General features: G+C 38.4%; 2 protein-coding genes across 2 annotated transcripts in view; one reads left to right on the top strand and one right to left on the bottom strand.

Annotated features, from left to right (window-relative positions):
• The window catches only part of CCDC171 (coiled-coil domain containing 171), a 183,881-nt gene extending 171,994 nt beyond the window's left edge, over nt 1–11,887 (bottom strand). Inside the window, exons 1-5 of the mRNA XM_029284871.1 lie at nt 11,732–11,887; nt 9,513–9,674; nt 6,936–7,062; nt 3,113–3,287; nt 1,650–1,840 (exon numbers count right to left, since the gene is read on the bottom strand). Of these exons, the coding sequence (XP_029140704.1) occupies nt 1,650–1,840; nt 3,113–3,287; nt 6,936–7,062; nt 9,513–9,553 (534 nt within the window). The 5' untranslated portion in view covers nt 9,554–9,674; nt 11,732–11,887. The remainder of the gene's footprint in view (nt 1–1,649; nt 1,841–3,112; nt 3,288–6,935; nt 7,063–9,512; nt 9,675–11,731) is intronic.
• Nucleotides 11,888–18,070: 6,183 nt separating this feature from the next.
• The window catches only part of PSIP1 (PC4 and SFRS1 interacting protein 1), a 29,107-nt gene continuing 23,874 nt past the window's right edge, over nt 18,071–23,303 (top strand). The window contains exons 1-2 of the mRNA XM_015820039.1: nt 18,071–18,225; nt 21,593–21,669. Of these exons, the coding sequence (XP_015675525.1) occupies nt 18,154–18,225; nt 21,593–21,669 (149 nt within the window). The 5' untranslated portion in view covers nt 18,071–18,153. The remainder of the gene's footprint in view (nt 18,226–21,592; nt 21,670–23,303) is intronic.

Raw genomic sequence — 23,303 nt, 5'->3', positions numbered from 1 at the left:
CAAGCAAGACAAAAGGTTGGACACTCATGCTCTAGACCAGTGATGGCGAACCTTTTAGAGACCGAGTGCCCAAACTGCAACCCAAAACCCACTTATGCATCGTCGAGTGCCGGGTGGGCGTGGCCCATTGGGTGGGTGTGGCCCATTGGGTGGGTGTGACTGCGGTGGTAACAGCAGACTGGGTGGGACTAAAAAGTTCAATCAATCAATTCCAACTTTGCAAAATCTTTTTTTTTCCCACAAGAAGTTGAAATTGACTGATTGATTGAACCTTTTTTTTTTTTTTGTACACGGCGCTGGAGGCCTAAAGTGAAAAGGTTTTATAAAACCCAGCTGAAGGCATAGGACTGGGGCGACAGCGCGCGTGCCCACAGAGAGGGCTCTGAGTGCCGCCTCTGGCACCCCTGCCATAGGTTCGCCACCACTGTTCTAAACCAGTGGTTCGTGAACCTCAGGAAGGACCATGAAGGCTTGACAAAATGTTATTATTTAAATCTTGTGACAACTTGGGTGTCCGTGGCCACAAAAGTTATTTAAAGGGAGTCCGTGGTGAAGAAAAGATTGAGAACCACTGCTCTGGACTCTTCACTGGCCAAGAACCATTAAGACATTTTTTCTTCTCCTCAAGGAACACTGTCATGTCAAAGGGAAAAAAATCAATCTCCCACTTAATCATTTAAATTTAAGCAGTTTGCTTACCTCTGTGCCTGAAAAATAAGACTTACAATATTTCGCCAGGAAGACAACCCTAAATTTAAAATATTTTCCCCCACTCACCCATCCTGCAGAGCAAGACAAAAGCTCATCTCTCTCTATCACTATGTTTTAGAAAACATCAATGTAAAACCTTTGCCAAAAAGCAACCATTTCTTCAGATAAATTCAGTTCCAGAGTGCTGCAATTACAAGCAAGTGCCTCAACTTTCTGTTTTCCTTTTCCCTCTGAATCCCCTTTCAGTTTGTGTCATATTTTTTCAACTGCAAGATGTTTTTTTAAGCCCAAGAAACTTTTTTGTAGAAAAACAGAGCAGAAAATACTGTAAGAATATGTGTTTACGTTCTGAATCATAAAGTTTCGATTAAATATAGCAACAGCCATAGGAGTAGGTCAGAAAAAGAATGGCAACTACCCCTTTGTACATGCATGCTATGTTGATGCATACCAGAGAGGAGGGGTCCCCAACCCTCGGTCCGTGGACAAGCACTGGTCTGCAGCATGCCAGAAACCGGTCCGCGCAAACAAGCAATGCCCCATCTACAGGATGCAGGTAGTACATGAAACCACACTCCCTCCGGTCCATGGAAAAAACTCTCTCCATTGAACCGGTCCCTGGTGCCCAAAAGGTTGGGGACCTCTGCAATAGATCACTGTTTCTCAACCTTGACCACCTGAAGATGGGTGGACTTCAGCTCCCAGAATTCTTTGCTGTCTAAGCCCTGCCCCTTTGTACATACATGCTATGTTGACACATACACCATAGAGCACTATTTCTCAACCTTGACCACTTGAAGATGGGAGGACTTCTGGGAGCAGAAGTCCACCCATCTTCAAGTGATCACAGTTGAGAAACACTGCCATAGAGTTGAGAGCTCCAATGATAACCATCATCAATCATGACCTTCCTGAAGACACCATAAAGAAAGGTTTACCTTCAAAATATCATCCAATCTCATCCTTTCCTTCAAAAGGGTTTCATATTCAGCATGGCAGGTACCAATAATCAGCTCCTTTTCTGATAACTCATTGATAAATCTTCTCTGTTTTTCATCCCATTGACACTTATTGAAGTGAAATGTTTTCTCCGCCTCATTCAATTTCTGCTGAAGAGCTCTGATGGTTTCTTTTGGAAAGAGACACAAGGTGATTCTCAAATACAATTAAAAGGTGAATTAAAGTAGCATAGGTTCTTCTCCCACCATCTGCAAAGAGTGTGTGCGTATATGTGTGTGTGCGTGCGCATGGGGGTCTCACCCCTTGCAGCCCCGCGCCCTCAACAGAGACCTTCTGCGATGGCAGGCTGCAAACTAATGAAAGCTGGTTTTGGGGAGTACTTGTTGCTTAAAACAATAAACCTGCAAAGCCCTAACAAGGATCATGTAGCTTTTTTAATATAGTATCATTAAACAATTGCAGGAATGCAGGAACAGACAATTAATATTGGTCAGGAAAAGGATATAAAATTTAATGGATTTATGAAAAAGAGTAAATTTAAAGGGGGAAAATGCTACTAGTTATATGCAAACAATGAATTTGCTTAACTGACACCAGTTTATTATACTTGGAAAACAAATAATCCACTAGCTATCATTTAAAGTTGCTATTCAGCCAAGTATACAACATAATCATCATGTTAATATCTTTTTAATTAGGTAGTAATGAGCACCCAACAAAATGACAACAATTTCAAAATTGTGTATCAGTTCTGCTAGAACTCTGGGACCAAATATTTTCCCATCATTAATTTATATAGACACTGAGTTTCTTGTTATTAAAAAACAATTGGGATTATTGAGAATTTTTTTAAGTAATTCAGAAATATTTCCAAATTAATAAGCAAGTAGAAATTAACATAAGCAAGGAAAAATAGGAATGGAATGAAATGTTAGAATCAGGACACAAGAAAAACAATAATTTTGATGTATTTACTGCATTAAAGTATAAGAGATATTAAAGAAGGGTAATAAAGTATTATTAAAAATATAAGGTTTATTAAATGTATATATTACAAATGTCATTCTTATAAATTGTTTTTCTAAGTTGTTAGCACCTGCTGTTAAACCTTTTCAACCAAGCAAAAAATGTGGAAGTTACAAATTAAAATATTACATTTTAACTCAGAATATTCAGAATCGATGAAACTGACTATGAAAAATGTGGCAACTAGTTTAAAAACTCTAAATCTGAGAAATTAAGTAACAATCTTAACCAAACAATCAGTGGCAGTAACAAAATGAGAAAGACCCAGGAGAGTCAGACCTGAATATTAATAAGGTGTTTCTAAAACAATTAACTCCCTATTTATGTCAGGAAAACACTGTTACTGAATTATATTCATAGGGAAAATGTTCAGAAATCTGTTAATTATTTATTGTAAATATATTCTGAATTTTACCTTGCAGCTGTTCTATTTGTTTGTTTGCTCCGCCCAATTTTTCTTCTGATGAATACCGTTCTATGCCAACTTCTTTCCTTGCTACGGCTAATTCATACTCCAGGCTTTGTCGGACAGCTTCGCCCTTCTCAACTTCCGCTCGCAGTTTTGCAATCTGGCTTTCGTAGTTTGATAGCTATAAATGAAATCCAGGTTTTTTTTGAAGAAAAAAAAATTACAGGTAACTTTATTGATAAATTATTTTTTGAATACTCCTATTACGCAATTATTTACACTTAAGATGCCTTGAAACAAATTGGGTTGAAAGGTTTGTGAAAATCATTTTGATTTTCCTTTTTTTTTTCTTCTTTCGTCTGTTGTTTATATGCCGAAATGCCTTTACATGATTGTAAATTACCTAATCACATAATACTTGAAAATTAATACAGTTACTGTAAAACATTGCAAATCAAAACCAAACTATGAATGGTACTTTCCTTTTTCTCCCTCAGGATTAAATCAATGGATGAATCTAGTCTAGAAAAAAAGCTGTTGAGCTCCAAGCTTTTGGATTTGAACAATAATGCATAGAAAGGACCCAGTCTTTCTGATGCCTTTAAAAGCAGAAGGGTTTTCCAATGGTAAACAGTTTCAGTTTGTCATCTCCTGCTACAATAGCTCCAAATAAAAGGATGTGTTGATATTTAACAGCCTTAAAAGTTTGCATTGTCTTTTCCTCTTTGGAAGTGTATATTCTTTCTGACATTCTCTTCCAGAACAATTCTGTGCCATCAAAGCTAAGGATCTGATGTGCTGTTTCATCAATTTCATTGATAGCTACTTTTAACATAAGGATGCAGGTCTTAGTGCAATTCCTGTCACCACCAGCAACTTCACAATTCACTTTCACATTCTGAAAATTAGAACCCAGCCTAAGTCTATTAAATTACCACAAAGTTTGCATGAAATCCATCATACTTCCCCCCTCTCTTTTTATAAAAGGCTGTCTGGTCTTAGTTTGAATCACCATTACGGTAAGCTGCACGCAGCGTTAAGTTTGAACTTTCGTTCACGATGCCCGTTAAAACTTTTTCATCTCAAATGCTCATTTCATTTGAAAGCTGCTTAGTTAGCTCATTTTAAGTGTCAAACCTTTCACTTCTTAACTGTTGAAGTATTTTCTTCACTGTTGAATTGACAAGACTTACAGTAGTTCATACGCAATGGAAGGTGGGCTTTGTACGGCGAGACTCTTTATTATTTTCATGTTCTGCTCTAAATCATTTTATACAGGTAGTTCTTGGTTATTGTCTAGCGCCTGTTTAGCGACTGTTCAGACTTACAACAGTGCTAAAAAAGTAGGTTTACAACCAGTCCTTGAACTTATGATCACCCCAGAGTTACATGAACTCCATCTGCGATCTTCACAGCTGACTTCTGCCAAGTAAAGTGAATTGGGAAGCCAGCAGTAACTTGAAAGTCGTAGGAACATGATGCTGCATTGAACAACTGCAAGTCATTCTCTTTACAAGCACAGAGGAATTGGCATCATGGTCATGTGATGTTTCACTTGACAACCCCATTGCTTAGCAATGGAGTTGCTGGTCCCGATTGCAGTTGTTAAGTGAGAACTACCTGAACTTACCAGCCAGGCCTACATTTTTGTTATATTGCATGAACACTTTCCATGCAGTTCAGGGTGAAGTAACACTGGAAATTGCTTTCTTTAAAATATTCCACTTTTCAAAAATGGGGAGCTTATCTTAGTACCCCAACTTTATAAGGACTGCAGAAGATTATCCATTCGTACTTGTGAAGTGAGCTGAAGGTAAGTAGCTTTCTGAAGCTATTTTTTTCTGGGTTGTTTTATGTTTTTTTTAACATGGGGAAAATTAAAGGTAGGAGTAGGCAGTCTCAGGGATGCAAACACCTTCTATTCCTATATTTAAAACCGCCACAAAGCCTAGAAAACAAGCAAAAATCAAGCCATCAAAATTTAGGCATTTTTGCTGATGAATTTCTGCAACACAATCTCAATGAGTTGGAAACTGCATGTGGCCTCCAGGCTATTCATCTACTGAGGAGAAATGCATTATCTCCAGCTTCCTTCCAAGTCCAACAGGAATTATGTTACAAGCAAGATGCAAATTACAGCAGGAATCTCACTGAGTACATAATTAACTCCATGAGCCCTAGGGAACTTTTGACTCATATTTCTTAAACAACAATCCCTTCACATTCATGCTTTGGATGTAAAAGCTAAATAACCATATGTTTATTAAGATCAACATCTTAAACAGTTCATACTGATTAATACATTTTGGGCAGTGTTGGGCTTCAGGGTTTAGTGATTATGGTCTAGATAACAGATTGACTGACATTTCCGAGCAACTATAGATGGCGCGTATAGAATTCCCAAGAAACATCAGGAAATCTGTTTTCTAGACTACAATCACTAAACCCTGAAGCATAACACTGCCCAGCAGATATGGGTCATGTATATAATGCTTTTTTTTCTTTTTAATAGCCTAAGTCATCTAAACCTTAGAGTGTTAAGAAACTCTAGTCAACACTGTATAAATACCACTGTATCAAAATAACATAACGCATTGTGTAATACTGTATTAAAAAAAATTATTACTAACATTTTATTAATAAAAATCAATCAAAAATGCTATATTAGAAACTAATTATTGACGGGAACTCCAAAGTGAAAAGCAAATTATGTATAACAATAAAAAAAATGCAAGAAGCACATCTAACTTAGAAGACCCCACTAAGGTAGATTATTGAGTTCTTTTAATCACCTACATCCTATCATATATTTTTTAAAACATAAATGAAGTTCTTTTCCCATGAGAATTATACCTGTATTCTGGTTTCTCATTTTACAAAAAAGAGGTGGAAAATAATCCAAGAAAAAAAAGAAACATTTGGAAGAATCTTAATATGACTTTCCATGTTGTGACTATGACTTAGAAGTGCTTTGGATCTCATGAAGCACAGTACCTATTGTATTCATTAAAGCAGCTCCCTCTTTTAGGTTTTCATGTAAGCCTGCAAAAAGAAAAAAATGCTGCAGCTGCTTTAAAAGACATAGTAACTTTAATACCACAAAGATTGGACTTGGACAAGATTGAAAGAGGTTGTATACATATTTATAGACGTATATACTGAGAAGGTTAGATAAATAGAAGTATCAATGTAAGAGAAAATTAATCTTATTGTATATAATACAGATAGGGAAATTTGGAGAGAGGAGTTGTTCGGACATTACCCCTGAATTGTATCTGAAGAGGGATGAGAGGAAAGAAAGGAGAGGAGAGAGAAAAGAGTAAAGGAGGGGAGAAGGAAGTAGGAAGGTTGGAGGAGAGAGTGGTGAAAGAGAAGAGGAGAGGAGNAGAAGGTAGAGAAGAAGGAGTGGGGATGCAGTAAAAGGGGAAATGGGCGAGCAACACCAAAAGTCATGTGCATGTATTTATTTCATTAAAAGTATCTTATATATAAGAATGTAAAAAGAATGTATGTTAATATCTGATAAATATCACAGTATATGTATGGGGGAGAGTTTGGAAAAATAAAAAATAAATTTTAAAAAAATAATAATAATAATAAAAAAAAAAAAGATTGAAAGAAGTTCTTTTAAACCAGGGTCCAAGAGTGCAGAAGCCTAATGCAAACTCCTTCATTAGCATCATTGAGGAAGGCTGGTGTAGTTCTTCACAGACACATCAGAAAGGTGGCAAGTTGGAGGGAAAGGTCATCATTCAACAGGATGAGTACTTTATATAAGAATGTTGCGCGCGCGCACACACACACACAGCAACAGCAATGAATTTGTTACCTCTGCATTATGTTTAGCAGTTATGTCAAGTTTCTCTTTCTTGGCTTGATGGAGTTTTCTTCTCAGATCTTCCTTTGTTTCCACATCAGCTTCACTATGATTGTGGAGAAATGTCTTTGCAAAGTTCCTGTTTAAAAATGCAAGGACTTTTCACTAACAATGATCTCAGTCATACCAGCTCTGAATTTTCAAATAATCAAGGCAGCAAGGTTGCATTTCTCACTCAGAACTAAGCCCCATTCAATTTATAAGATTCGTTTCCAAGGTAATATACGCTGGAGCTCTGGCTATTAATGGAACTGTTTTGCTCCCTATTCACTACCATTGCATTCAAGAATGTCTCAGAAGCTACCTACATCTGCGACTGCAGATCACTGAAGGACATTTTAAAGATTATCAACTTTTTATATTTAATTCTAACTGCACCGATTTAAAAATTCTGCTTTATATGTTATATTTTTAAAGGGTTGTGAGTCATGCCGAAAAATGAAGGCAGGGTAGAAACAAATTAAACACAAGAGATGCCACCCATTATAAAAGTCAATCTCTTTCAAACCTTACATTTCTTCCTTTGTCTCTTGCTTAAATAAAAACAAAAATAACATTTATTTTGTTCAGCCAGCATTTTTCAAACTCTACTTAGAAAAATATGGAAGCGTTGATCATTAATAATGCAGCTTAAATAATTTTGTACATGGAGAAAGTCCAGGAGGAGTGGCTTCTCACAATAATAAAATAAAATTCTTCCTGTGCGTAGCTTTTAAAATATGGATGTTTTGCATCTTACCAGCTGCCATATATTCAGGTAATGAGAAACAGAGAGAGCTGTTGACTGGTTTCCTTGATGTCGAGGGAAAATAAGTTTACCCTGATGAACCCAGCTCAATTCTAATTACTATTAATTCATTATTACTAGAAGATGCATGCATACAACTCTTTTAATGTTATCCTTTTAGGCACCAAAATATAAACTACCTGGAATTATAATTCTTAACTCGTAAACCTTACTCAGCTTCTCAAATAAAAGGGAAAGGTTCATGAAACAAAACTAAATCTTTTATCTAAGTTACTAAGGTAACTATGGCAACCACCTCACATAAAATAACAATTTTTTTTCTTGCACTGACAGTGAGGAAGTGTGATAAAATACCTCTTTTTTTAAATATAATATACCATAAAGGGAAAATTAAGCAACTTTTTAAAATACTGCATTTACTTTTCATATAGTATGGGAAGTGACCAGCAGAACAATTCAGGGATAAAAAATAATGTTATAGATATGACATAACATGATGGTAAGCAGGAAAAGAAAAATATAAACATGGTAAGACAAGAGGAAAAGCCAGCTGCCCCCATTAAAAAAATACTTAATTGTCAACAGGCAATTATAAATATAAATATGAAAGTTTTAAAAAAACTTTCATGAAAAATCACATCTTGAAGAGAAAATGGAAACAACTTCTGACGGGGACTAAATACACTTCTCTGACTAATTTGAGTCTCACAGCTCAAATCGTCCTGTTTATTAGAAAGGAAGCTGCAATTTTACCCATTAGTTTCATTCTATTTGGTAAGTAAAATACAAAATTTAGAAAATAAGGTATCTTTTTGTCAGTTATATTTTATTACCAAAACTGGATTGAAGAACCATGAAAACTCTGTGTGTGTGTGTGTGTGTGTGTGTGTGTGTGTGTGTGTGTGTAGCATATGTGTATATGTATATATGTGTGTATATTTGTACAGGTAATTCTCAATTGAGCCCAACATTTCGGTTGCTAAGTGAGACAGTTAAGTGAGTTTTGCCCTATTTTACAACCTTTTTTGCCACAGCTGTTAAGTTAGTAACATGGTTGTTAAGTGAATCGGCTTCCCCGTTGACACTGATTGTCAGTCACAAAAAGTGATCACATGACCCTGGGGATACTGCAACCATCATAAACATGAGCCAGTTGCCAAGCATTTGAATTTTGATCACATGACCAAGTGGATGCTGCAAGGGTTATAAGTGTGAAAAACAGTCATAAGTCACTTTTTTCAGTGCTGTTGTACCTTGGAACAGTCACTAAATGAACTGTTGTAATTCAAGGACTACTTGTATTTTGCTATTCTTAATTACAGGAATTTCAGGAATGCTTTATCAAGGGATGTTGTCTTAGATATATTTATAGCACAATCCTATATTTGCTATGTATTTCCAAACAAAATCTAAACTTGTTAATGATTTTGTGATGTAGGTGTAGGGAGTTATTTTTAAAACCAACTAGAGTAAGCTAACACAATCCTACAGAAAGCTGAATTTTCACTAAGATACCAGCACTATTGGTTAATTATCTGGTAGCACACGACTATTGTAACACTAGTGCAAACTGTGAAATCTCAAATTATGAAGTATTAACAGTATGATTTATACATTCTAAATTGCTATCTGGTACTAAACATTTTTTTCAAATATATATTTCCTGCAGTTAGCATTCTGTTCTCAGAACTAGCAAATGGCAGAAATTGCATGGTCAAGAGTATTCAGAGAATAGAAATTGTCATAACTTTATTTTTGTTAATTATAGGAATTAAACTTACCGTTTCATTTCAGACACTGAGTAATTCACTTGAGAATCCATTACAACTAATTTTCTGCTTTATGTTCTCTGAACAAACAATGCTATTTTCATATGTAATATGTTTGCACCACAAGATTTCAAACATCACTTGTTTTCCCACTTCTTGAAATCATATTAAAACCTACAATACACAGATTTAAATAAACATCTCAGTCACGCCATTTTTGCAATAATGTAATTATTTGGATTTAATCACAAATTGAAGAATTCTTTATTATTAAAGTATTCAATTATCATTGCAGGAGACCTTATATCATTCTGGATAAATGGCTCTCTAATCTCTTTTTAAAAACTTCCAGTGATGGACCTATCATGTCATCCAGCTGTATAGCTCCCATTACCCCTGCCTGTCTTCTGGTTGGAGATTTTGAGAAGATCAGTACCTCTAAAGGACTCCAATTTGGGGTATATTGGCCCAATTGTTCAATATTTTTTTTTTGCAGTAAACTGGGATTCAGTGATGTATATCTCTAGATTGTTTAGCCCAGGTGTAGGCAACCTTGGCTCTTATATGACTCATGGACTTCAACTCCCAGAATTCCTGAGCCAGCATGGCTCAGCTTGGAAACCTCCCCCTTTCCCCTCAGCATGGCTGGCTCAGGAATTCTGGGAGTTGAAGTCCAGGACTCATACAAGAGCCAAGGAAGTCCAGGACTCATACAAGAGCCTACCCCTGGTTTAGCAGATAAATCAGCAAAAACAATTCCCTTAATGGACACTAATGAACACTATGTTAGAGACTTATCACTTGGAGAAAAGCAGATCCACCAAACCAACTCATTCTATGTTTCACCTAAATAACTGATTACAGTTAAGCCAGCTGTAGTTCTAGAAATTTGTGGCAAGGCATTTACTTGGACTTCCTCCTTGCTACCAATTTACTCAAACCCAAAGACCCAAAACTATATCCAAATAAAAGTCTTCTGGATCATACAGACTGTCTGGCTCTTGTCAATAAAAGGAAAGCCTCCTAAACTTTTTGCCCTCACACTTCCCTTTAATGTAATCTTGAGGTTCATGCCTCCCCTAAAAATCCAAATATCAAAATGAACACAAATGAACAATTAAAACGATAACATAAAACTTTGCAAAAGGTGGACTTTTTTGTAACAATATACAACTAAACGATTCTTCACTCCTCCCCAGATTCTCTCTGGATCTTCTCAAGGGAGGTATAAGTCACAGTTTGGGAGCCCTGGTATAAGGTGTGCGAGTAAAGAAGTACAAGATGGTCTTGAAGAAGGTATATCAACAACTGCTGTGTAAACATCAGCTTACCCTTGAAAGGGAATGAGAAACTCAAGATTGCTCCACCTTGATATGGGGGAGGGGGCGGAGAGAGAATGTCAAATTTTCAAGACTCAGTTGCTACATAATGCAACAATAAAGTGGCATTTCTGGGATTTTTGGGATGTCTGTTTCCTACCTCAAAGGGCTGATAGGGTGGAATTGTGATACAACCGATCTCCCCAATGTTTGTTAAATAGACGGATGCCAAAATCATACCCAGCTAAAGAGCCACATTATTCCTTTTTGCTATCAGGCTGCTCTCAGCTTCATTCCTGGGCTTAAGTTGCTTAGCAACAGATCTCATTTATCTTATTTTTAAATGGTTGAAACAAATCCGAACCATCTTAAATCAACTGGTATGGAGTAAGATTTTATATTATCTACCCGGAAAGCACATTTGAAAGGGAGGCAAAAGGTGTCATTTGTACACTGTCAAGTTTCCATCGTTTATATAGAGCAAGTTTACATCGGGCAGGACTTGAGATAACTCGAAATAACTTCCTCACACCTAAGATTCTAACCCATAGTTTTAGAAAAACTACAAAGGGTTCAACAAGTGGCAGATTTCTCACTGTACCGTCTCAGGGCTAGGAAAGGGCTAGGAAAGGCTCTACATGTGAATTTGTATTGCTTTCATCCTGCTTCCTATAAAACGAATATTCCTTCTTACATTTGCCGGCTTTACCGCTGCTTGTAATCCCTGTTTCACACCTCCTTGATCAATCCGGATTGACCCACGGAGGTCTGAAAAACATTATAGCTGTATCTGTCTCTCTCCAGCCCAAAGCAAAGCAGTCCTCCTCCTCCTCCTCTTGGTTTCCAACTCTTCCCTCCTACCAATCTAACGTAACGCCACAGTCGAAATCTGCCACTCTCCCATCTTCGTACCTGTCTGCCGCGCCTGTATTTGAAAGCAGCAATCATGAGATCACCAAACTATCGGATATGGACAATCTGCAAGGCGCCGGGCTTTTTCTGGGTGGGCTTTAGGACCCAGAGAGTAACGGGAAAGCCCGGACATTCATGCTAGCTTCAGACTGACTTTACAACGGCTATTTCCGGTTAGAGAGCAACTAGCGGTTCGCTCAACGATTTCGTGTCGTCTTCCGGTCTCAGACTACCCATTGGAAGAATGTGAAATTGTGACGTAACGCGTTCTAAACGGGAGGATTGTTCGCCCGCCCTTTGTTTGCTTCAATCCGCTAAACAGAGCATGCGCTGAAGGAGTATATTGTAAACAGTTTGCTCCCGCTCTGTTTGCCGCTTTAAGAAATTATAGGTGCTGTTAACGTGTTGACACTAATAATGGATGGGAAGGAAAATAGATATGTGAATTGTCTCCGCAATCTTAGGCACTTTAGTACTATGCACGGGTACTAAAAGTTTAGCTTCCTGGATTCAGTGGAATTTATTTCCAAACTTTTATATATTGCATTTTTATTACATTGCAATTGTAATACTCAAAATAAAAAATATTTTTTTTGATTTATGTTACTTTTTAAAATATATATATAAACTGTAACTCCAGACAGCAATCTTACTAAGGGTCATTTGATTATGATGGTATTTAAAGTGAATTTTGTTCACTGAATTCATGTATCATAATAAATTGTTATAATAAATTGTTACTTTTCAAGAGAGTATGTTGGAGATACTCCAGATGAAACATTATCTATGATTTACTCTCTTCTGGTCTTACACCACAAAATACTGCTAGCTTAATCTGCTGCTGTGTATGAACTTTGATGCTGATCTGGTGATACCACCCCAGACAAAGAGTCTTGGGCTCCTAGACTCACTACCCCTCAAAGAGCAGGTGGCAGTTGTGGCTGAGGGAGTATTGCACAATTTCATGTTGTGCATCAGTTGTACTCCTACCTTGATCAGGAGGTTCCACTCACAGTCCCTCAGGTCCTAATCACCTCCAGATTGGACTACTGTAATGTGCTTTGCATGGGGCTGCCCTTGAAGAGCATCCAGAAGCTTCAACTAGTGCAAAATGCAGAGGCGCAGGCTGTTATGTGTGGTTCTTGAAGAGCACATACAATACCTCTGTTTCATGAGCTGTGTTGGTTCCAGTCTGTTTTGGTCCAATGCCAGTTGCTGCCTTTCCCCAGTTACATCAGCCCATCCCATTAGCTCTGGCAGAGAAGGCATGTTATGGGTTCCATAGTCCAGGGACTTGTATTTGGTGCGTTTTGGGAGGCAAGCCTTCTCTGCCATGGCACCCACCTTACACAACATTCTCCCCATTCCCCACAAAGTTAGGCAATCTTCAACCCTGCGACCGTTTATAAAGTCCCTCAAGAAATTCAGCCTTCTACTACAGTACTTCTGCAGAGTGATTACAATCCAATTTGCAGATAATGTTTAGACAATTTTAGAATAAACAAATGATTATTTTTAAACAGCCAGTCATCTCTAAGTTGGGTTACTTACTTTCATGCATTCATAAAGAAGTCCTTGACTCAGAGCAGCTATTTTATATGCCCTGGAATATATTTCCATTAATTGTTCAGGGCAATTCTATCTGTAGAAGAACATGATACTGTACTCTACAACCTGAAGAATTTTACATTTTGTAGAATTACTTATCAGTTTGACTTAAGAAAGCATAAGATGAAGGTCAACTTTGGCCAAAGTGAGATATCCTTGAGGGGCAATTGGCCTCTTTGGGAGATCTAATCCCTCTATGCTGTTTATCAAATGGATGTTTGTTTCAGCTATAGCCTATTGTTAGTTTTTAAGCAAACACAATAGTCATTACAATATAGATTTTAAGTGCATTCTTGTACAAAGAGGGAAATCATTGCTGCTGAAATATCTCATTGTTTGAGGAGCAAGATGACTGCAATACAGTCTAATCCTGGGAGCTGTTTCCCTGACAGCAGGAACACTTATCATTTTTAAAAGAATAGTATCAATAGTTTCAGAGGGTTTTTTTTGTACCAAAAGTAATTTAGCTCAAATTAAACAAGTTTTCCCCTGTGGGGAGAAAAAATTAGCAAAACTGTAAAACAGCATGTGAATACTATTATACCTGTTTTCCTTTGAATCTGCATTTGAACTAACCTAGGAGAAAGATAGTTTGCTTTTATTATTCAAAACTAAGCACACAGAGACTAAGCTGCTCCAGTTTTTTCCCTAAAAAGAATCATAACAGTACAGAGCAGTGACCCCAGCAAATAATGTGAAACAGCTCTAATCTGTTTATATTGCTAAAATCATTCCTGAAAAACGTAAGTTCAAAATTGCTCTAACTATTGGTTTTTTTCTGTATCCAATCTGAATATCTAGACACTCAGGTAGTTGAAGGCACTATTTTTGGTTTTTGAATTATGTATTTTTTATGTTTGTATTCCATATAGTGCTTTATGGGTGAATGGATTACTGTAATGTACTCTACATGGACCTGTCTTTGAAGAGCATCTAGAAGCTTCAGCTAGTGCAAAATGCAACAGCACAGACATGTGCACACCTAGATCACCACATATTACACCTCTGCTCTGCTTCAAGCTGCTGATGATGATCTATAAAGCCCTACTTGACACGAGACTGGGTTATTTGTGGAACCACCTCATCCCAATTACATCTACTGGTCCCATCAGATCTGGCAGAAAGAGCACATTGCAGATGCAGTCTACAAAGGAATGTCAGCTGATGGCATCCAAGAAGAGACCTTTCTTCTGCCAGAGCCAACCCTTTGGAATACCATTTGCCCCGAGGTGAGATTGGTACCAACTTTGTTGGCCTTCCAGAAGAGCCTGAAAACATGGCTGTTGTCAACTGGTTTAGAAATCCAGTGATGTTGGTGGAGAGCCTGCTAAGAGGTTGTACTTTTAGGTACAACATAATGGTGCTTTCTGTTGATTATGTTTTAATTTTTTAAAGTTTGTTTTTAATGTTTTTAATTATTGGGGGGGGGGGAGTTGGTTGACTTTGTATTGTTTTCTGGATTTTTAACTTCATAAGACACTCACAGTCACATTAGCGAGATGGGTAGCTATATAAATTTAATAAATAAATTCATTAAGAGAGCCAATTAGATATGATCATTTTTAACACTGCACAAGAAATCAAAAGACTAAATTGTAATCCTCCCTTTAGGCATGAAGCTAGCTAGATAACTCTGGGTGAGTTACTCCTTCTCAGCCCTAGGAAAAAGGCAATAGCAAGCACTTCTGAAAAACAGGCAGTTACTAGGAGTCAAGACTGAGAGGAAAGCACATCCAATTTCATTAAGGAATACAAGGTTTCTTCTTTTATCCAAACCTTCAATGACTGAATTTGCAATATATACTGGCATAAAATATGGCTAGCTAGTTGACCCCTTAGTGTGTCTTGTGCAGATCCAATCAGTATAATTTCATATTGCACAAGGCTAGTTTTCTAAAGCAACATATTAAGTATATATGAGTTAAAATTCAATGCAACTACAGCCACTGTCTTTTTATATAAGATATGAAATGGCACTCTGAACTTCACAACATATATTTTTGTTCTTTATAGTAGTTTTCAATATGGAATATAGAACTGTATCCAATATAGCAATGCTTACCTCACACTTTGAATTAGCCATCTGTGTTTAATCTTGGTGTGTTATATAAATCCAGCTAGTATCACCAGCACAAAGCTACTCATGAGGAAATGGCAGTATTTCATGTTATATAGAAGATGTGGGGTACTAGATTTATTGCTTTTAGTATTCATCATTCCCTTTTTGAAACTCATGGCAATATTTTAAATCATAATAAGTCTATGTCCAATTCAACTGAGTGGAAAAAAATGTTTTACGGTACCTATTTTCTAGTTCAATGTGGATTTGAATTGATGGCAGGTACATACATGTTATCTAAGATTAAATCAATATTCAGATAATCCATAATTCTGTCCCTTCCAGCAATCAAGAAAAGACTTCTGGAAAATCAGGAGGGTTGTATCATTTTCTGTCATGCCACATGCCATCATCTCCTTCCACCCCGCCTGAGGACAGTCCTGCAGTTATCTGAGGCATAATGTTGCTTTATGTAGGCTGTTTATCCCAAAGTTAATAAACTCTGTATACCAAATAAATCCAATTATTACTTCAAGAAAACTAATCGCACTGGCTGCATTTTACAACACTCTGAGCTGCAAAACAACCACATTTTAGCATGAGTATTATGCAAACCCAGCAGAAAAGATTTAATTACAGTTATTTTGTAAAGAGCTAGAATGATGTAGTGATTAAAGTACTAGGCTGGTTCAGGTCCTCCACAGCAGTGAAAGCCCATTGTGATTCTGTGCCTGTCACTCAGCTCACATGTTGTTTTGCAGGGTAAAAATGGGGCCAAGATTATAAACATGCCTCAAGCCTCTGAAGGAAAGGTGAAGTATAAATTAGTCATGCATATACCGGTAAAATAATAAACATTGAAAAGTCTACATTCTAGTATGCTTTCTATACAAAAACAAAGATTGGTCTCTGCTGAATTTTGGCACAGAATACTGAACTCACAATTCCACGGTCAGTTTGAAAAGAGTGTAGCAAGTAAATATCTTTAGTCACACGGGTTCACTAGTAACCATATTGGCAAAAATAAACATGTAAGAGTTACATTTGTGAGATATCAATTTGATAAACAAGCAAGGTAGAATGTTTGGCTAAGTTATGCAAACCCAGCCACTGTGGCTCAGTGTGATGTGCTACGACACTGAATTAAGTATAAATTTAACTATCAGCCAGAAAGCATATTGTACGAACAGTCTTTTTATTAATAGCTACACAGCTACTATATTCAATTGTTGCATTAGAAGCAGCCTCAGTCAAAAACTCTGCTTGGTAATACAGTATTAAATCTGAATTTGACTTCTTAGTACAGAACTTTAATCAAGTCATCGTACTCTATAGTGCCATTTAAAGCACATATTATTTATTTACTTTTTAATCTAAATAAGTCCTTAACCACAATTATAAAAAACAAAAAAATCTGTTTTGACCGACCCGATTGCTTGGGCAAGATGTTTACATTTCACTTGTCTTGTTTTCTCACTGGAGACCTCCTAAGAGAATGGTAAAATTGTAAAAATAAATAAATAGTGCAGAGGGTCCTATTGTAAACCTACTTAAACTGTACTCTGCAAACCTTCATCTGGAGCAAGTTCTATCAAAGCCAGCGTTGACTTATTCACGAAGAAAACACTCTGCATCCAGCTGAATGCAAACCTTTTATGGTCCATCCACAGAGCATTATAGGAAACCCAATAAGTACCTGTATGACCTGGGTTTTGTTCTGTTGTTTTTTTTGTCCCACCAGGGTCAAGTACCCCACACCAACAAAACCTGGCTTAACATAGGATATAAGGGAACCCGCGGCTGACCCTTCGGCGATATCATTAGGCCCATACAAAGTTGAAGTACACCCCGCCCCCCCCCGCTACGAACTCCCTCTTGTTTGCCTTACGGCCTCCGCAAGAACGCTCCAACAGAAGGAGGAGAAGGCGGAGCGAACCATTGTGCTCGAAGAAGGAGGCTTCCGATCAATGAGGCTCTCGGGGCCGGCTCTTGGACCTTTCTCTCTCTTGACTTCAATACAGCGCTCACCCCCCGCCCAGTAAGACAACGAAGACGGGCCAGAGAACTGAACTCGCACCCTTCTCCCACCTCGCCTGCCCTGGCTTCCCCTCTTTCCCCCCCCCTCCGTTTTCTAGCAGCCTTTTGGTGCGCGCCGAGCCGGAGCGAGCCCTAGGCGGCTGAGCGCGAGGAGCGGCGGGTGCGCGCCCTCGAGCTCGCGGCGGCCGCGGTTTGGCTATTGCGGGGGGGAGGGGGAAGGTAGAGCNAAGGTAGAGCAACGGGTCGCCGCGGCGGGGGGTGGGGGGGTGGGGGCTTGGCGCGCGTGCGCGGGTCAGGTAAGCGGGGTTCGGGAATGGTCGAGCTCCGGCGGCGGCAGCGGGGAGAAAGTGGGTGGCTGCTCTTTCTTTCTCCTGATGATGATGGGGGACTTTCTTCCCGCCAAAACGGGAAGGATGAAGGCTGGGCGGGCGGGAGCCGCGCCGGCCCGGCCGCCGCCGCCAGGGGAAGGGTGGGTTGGGCGGTCTCTGCGGCGCACCCGCCTCCCCCGGCCCGTCGTGGTCGGGGGAAAACGGGTGAGGGGAAACGGCGGGCTTCTAACAGCCGTGCGCTCCCCTCAGCCTCTTCCCTACCGCCTTTCCTTTCCCCCCCTCGCTCCGCCCGCCGAACAGCGGCTTGTTGAGGACGGCGCTCGCCTGCAGCCCCGGCTCGGTTCTCCTCAGCCCGACTCGCCTCCCCCGGCGCAGCGAGAAGGAGCAGCATGAGCCGCGATTTCAAACCGGGAGACCTGATCTTCGCCAAAATGAAAGGCTATCCCCATTGGCCGGCCCGGGTAAGGTTCCCCCCCCTCCTTTCGCCTCCCGCCCTTTCCCCAGCTGAGGAAAAGGGCTTCTCGCATTTCCCCGTCCTTGGAAGAGCGGCGGCTTCGGGACCTCGCCCCGCCGGACCCCCTTGCTCCGAAGAGCCCGGGAGGCCCTTGAATCTCCCGTTGAACTTAAATTCATCGCCTTGGCCTTAGCGGCCCAAGCGGAGGGGGTGGGTGGGCGTGTTTGTTTGACGGCAGTGAGTTCTAGTCACGTTGCAGATAGCCCACACGCTGGTTTTTCAGCCGCCTTGTTTTGATGATGGAGGGTGATCTACTCCTTCGAGTACATAGAGGCGATCCAGTACCCTAAAAGCGGAGAGCTAGTTTCGGATTCAGTTCAGCCCCCTCAGCGGACTGTGTTTTTTTTTTTTTTTATCGTTCAGAGGGATGTGCGGACCGGGATATTTCAGTATAATGTGGTGTGTCTGCAATTTCAGCACTAGGGACCTAACCTTGACTTTGGCCAAATTGGATGGATTGAAACCTGTGAGCCTGCTTGCAGAGAAAGCTATTAGAAAATGCATTAAAATGGTAGTCTTGTTTTAAAGCAGTGGTTCTCAACCTTTTTAATGCCGCGACCCCAACCGGTCGTAAGTCGAGGACTAAACCGGTTGTAAGTTGAGGACTAAACCGGTTGTAAGTCGAGGACTAAACTGGTCGTAAGTCGAGGATTACCCAACCGGTCGTAAGTCGAGGACTTTCCCTGCCCGGGAGCGCCACGCATGCGTGGTTCCGCCCCCTGCGCCGGCCGAGGCGTAGCTGGCAAGCGGCAGAGATGGAGCAGGCCGACCACCAGCTGGCCCAGCCCAAGGGAGGTAAGGCACCCGCCGGAAAAGGGGAAAAAAATGGTGGACAAAAAAAATGGCGGACAAAAAAATGGCGGACAGCCTTGCTTGGTGACCCCCATGAAATGGCCGATCGACCCCAAATGGGGTCCCGACCCACAGGTTGAGAACCACTGTTTTAAAGGATTCTTAAATGTATAATTTTATCACTATTCGCTTTAGAATATCGGATGGTTTACTAGTGCTGCTGAATTCAGTGCAGAAATTGCCTAGAATGATGCCAAAAAGCGTTTAGCAAAGTTGTATATTTTCTGTTAAATGTCTATGGAGATTCTCAGTCATCCGGGTCATAATTTATCCCAAAAATGCTTTTTCACGAGGCCAACTGGACTTTCTTGTTTTTCTTTGAAGACGTTTCGCTCAGAGCTGAAGAAGCTTTTTGGAGGAGAAGGGAAACGTCTTCAAAGAAAAAACAAGGAAGTCCAGTTGTCCATTGAAAAAGCATCTTTGGGATTTTCTGTTAAATGTGACTACAAGATTTGAACAAACCACAGGTTCCAGCTCTTCAGAATGTACAAAACTAGTTCACAACTAAATCTTCATAATACAACAGCTGAACTCTGTTGTATCAAGTTGTGGGTTTTTTTTTTTTCAGATTAGCAAATAGCAATTAGCAAATAGCCTTGTAGTATTCCAGTGGAACAAAATCTGTCCTTTGAGATTAGAAACTGTAGTTTCTGGATTTCCCCTTTTTCACCTAACCACTGTACACATTATGTTTGCTCCTTTGACAGATCATTCAAACTGTTGATTAACAACACCGAAGTAGCAGCAGTAGCAGTTGGTTTAAAAAAATGAAGAAAAAATTATTAGCTTCTCTTTTTTCATTTTAATGCCAAACTACAGTTTCTAAACCATTTACATCAGATAAATATAAATGATCTCAACTGGATTATAACCTGTTTATTAAATATGTTAATGGACTATTACATTAAGTATATAGAGACAGAGAGGTTTGTGTTTGGATTGTTTTCCTTTTTTTATATGATTCTCTGTATTCCAGAAGGTTGCTTACAAGAGATGTACTGCACTTTTAATCAGAAACCAAAATGTTGTTTGGAGATAGCATTCCTCCATTCACCAAATGAAGCTATGTTATCCAGGGATTGCACAGTTGCATGATCCCAGGAGTAATATGCATTTGGTTTAAGGCACTGATAATGCACCAATGCCTACTCCAAAATACCTTGTGGCCCTTCCTTAGCAAAGTGTATCCCTAGCAATTACATGATTTTGTTAAAATACAAGCCACCAAAAAGATGTAGCAGTCAAAGATTTGCACCTGTATTGTGCCATGAGCATTCAGAAGCTCACATCTGATGTGTGGTTATCTGTTGTTGATTAATGAGGTATATATCTAGATAGAATAAAAATATAAATGGATAAATAAATGGCTCTAAGGTAGAAAAACGAATGAGTATCAAATTCAGTGAGAAGCTTGAACGTATAGCAAAAACAGTGATCTCAGTTTGCTATGTTAGTTGACAATATAGTTAGCAGTTATTTTTCATACTTAAATAAATAGAATAATTCTGGATAAAATCTAATTTAACATTTATATATTGGTTAATCCCTTTAAACTTTCTTTGTTGACATATAGGCAACTACACCATGCAGCCTTCTATTATTTTGATGCTGAATGGTCCCTTACAATAGTGCACTATTGAAAATAAAAGTCAAAGTAAATAGTATCTTTCCAATCCTGGTTGATCCCAAAAAGCTAAGCAGGATTGGATTTGGGTACCATTGACTGGAAAACTACCAGGAAATATCAAGACAATTTTTAAAAAAAAAAATCCACAAAAGTGACAGCAAGCCAGTATGCATTGTTATAAAAAGAAATATATATATAAATAACATTTATATTCTCAGACAGGAACTAGGAGTTGAGCTTGACTTGAGGGAGACTTTATTAAAATAAATCAGCTTTCCTCTATTGTCAATTGCCAGTAAACTTCTTCTAAAGGACAGATTAAGCTAAGACCAAATCAACCAACTAGTTTTTCATGTGCCTTGAGGTAGATTTATTTATTAAATTTATATGCCACCCATCTCTCTATCCACAGTGACTCTGGGCAAGATGAAGAGCTTAAATCAGAATATGAAAATAATTATATTAGCATAGACACAAATAGGATGCTTTGCATACAAGTGACAGAATGAATGTACAAATACACATCTATATTTCCCGTGTTCAGATGCTACTGTTGCTTAAGCTTTTGCCATGAATATACCTTAGATTAATCTCCATTAAGTGATATTGTGTACCATTCATTCATTGTCTCAAGTATGCCACTATTCAAAGGAGTTATCTTATTAAAGTAATTCTTTAATGATCACATTTTTCAGTCTTGGATGGAAGCAAACTATACTTTTCATGAAATGTTATGGTTGAATTTAACACATGCTTTTTAAAAAATCCTTTGTTACCTATACATATTTGGTTTAGATTTATCTTTTTATTTAGCTGTTATTGTTTGTTGCTGTAGGTTGATGAAGTTCCTGATGGAGCAGTCAAACCACCGACAAATAAAATGCCTATATTCTTTTTTGGCACTCATGAAACGTAAGTCTTTTTGGGGCAAGGTTATATTAGACAATGAGGCAAATAATCCCCAATATTTTATTATTTCTTTTTAATAATATCTGAAAATGTTGCCACCAAGCCTTTTCTTCTAAAAATGATTTCTAAAACTAAAATAAGATAAATAGGCAGATACATCCCTAATTACAGTTCTTATAGTTTGATGTACAGACAGTACAGCTTTAAAATGCAAGAATGTATTTCTTCTGTTAATATTTATTTAACAATAGAATTTGGTCATTCTCTGCTTACAGGCTGACTTTCTCTTGGTTTTTATTTAGAAGATGATGGTTTTATTCCTGTTTTCTACCGTGCCTCCAAGTGCTTGGAATTAGACATAACTTTAGCATTAGCATCCATTTATGTCTGCCATAAGTACTAGAGATAGTCCTCAACTTATTGGCACTTCTGAGTGTCATAAAATATTGCACTGCCCCACTCACATTTCAGGCACTTGATAACTAGCTCACATTTTACAACTGGTTGCAGCATCCTGCGGTCACATGACCTCAATTTGCGACTTTTTTGCCAGTTTCTAGCAAAAAAACACCCATTCAGGAGAATGGGTTCAGACTTACAACATCATCATTCACTTAGCAACCATTATAAAGTTAGATCCAATCATGTAGGTGCCTCAACTTTATGACAGCATTGTCATAATTGCCCACAAGAACTATCTTAAAACTATTATAATGAAATGGTACATTGCCTGCATTTTGTTAAAACAAATGGTTATCTGGATACTTCTTTATCAGAAAGTAAAAATGTAAGATCAAATAGAAAAGAGTTAAGAGAAAGAAGAAGGGTTAACTTAATATGCATAAAAAAGAAAAAGAAAATATAGTAGCTTTTATGAGAATCATTCTAAATTAAGCAGTCAGGATATGTTTTATTGATGTACTTTGCAATATATACAGCTTATTGTGTAGAATGTATTCATTCAATGTTACTGTTAAGTAACAGCGCCTGGATTGTGGTCATTGAGTAAAGCAGTCACTGATATCTTTCCTAATAACTGCTTTACTCAATAACCAAGATTCTAGTCCCTATTGTGGTTTTAATTTGAGGACTACCTGGACCTGGACAAGGTTGCCTCAGAAAGAATAATTGCCACAATTGAATCTGCCTATCTGGCGAAAACATCATTCAGGCTATGAATGTCATAGTAGGTCTTCTCTAAATAGCTTCTAGACTTTGAAACTTTTCTACAGAAGTTAAGATCATTAACAACTTTTATTTACTGAGGATTCGGTTCTCATTGTCGTTGATATCCATGAGGATGGAGGTGTTTGGAAAGATTGACCTATTACTGCTTTTTAATATTTTAATATGTTGTAACTTGCCCAGAATCTTCTGATTATGGTATGCTATAAACAATTGTAAAAATAAATACAATAAATGACAGGATTGAAAACAGAAATATGAGGGCTGACTGCCTGCCTGAGCAGATAATGAGAGAAAATGTGAGGTCTTTGTTGCAGTCTTTGTCTTTTGAGATATAATTTGTATGTAGCAGCAATGTTGAAACCTATAGAATCAAACACAATTGTTGTCACCGAGGCTAATAAAGTAGTGCCAAAAGGTTTTATAGCATAGCTATTTTGCATTATATAGTT

This window comes from Protobothrops mucrosquamatus, unplaced genomic scaffold, assembly GCF_001527695.2.
Source record: "Protobothrops mucrosquamatus isolate PMUCROS unplaced genomic scaffold, P.Mucros_1.0 scaffold1045, whole genome shotgun sequence".
NCBI lineage: Eukaryota > Metazoa > Chordata > Lepidosauria > Squamata > Viperidae > Protobothrops > Protobothrops mucrosquamatus.
Note: the sequence above shows the minus strand (reverse complement) of the source record. Positions and strands in the feature narration are given on the sequence as shown.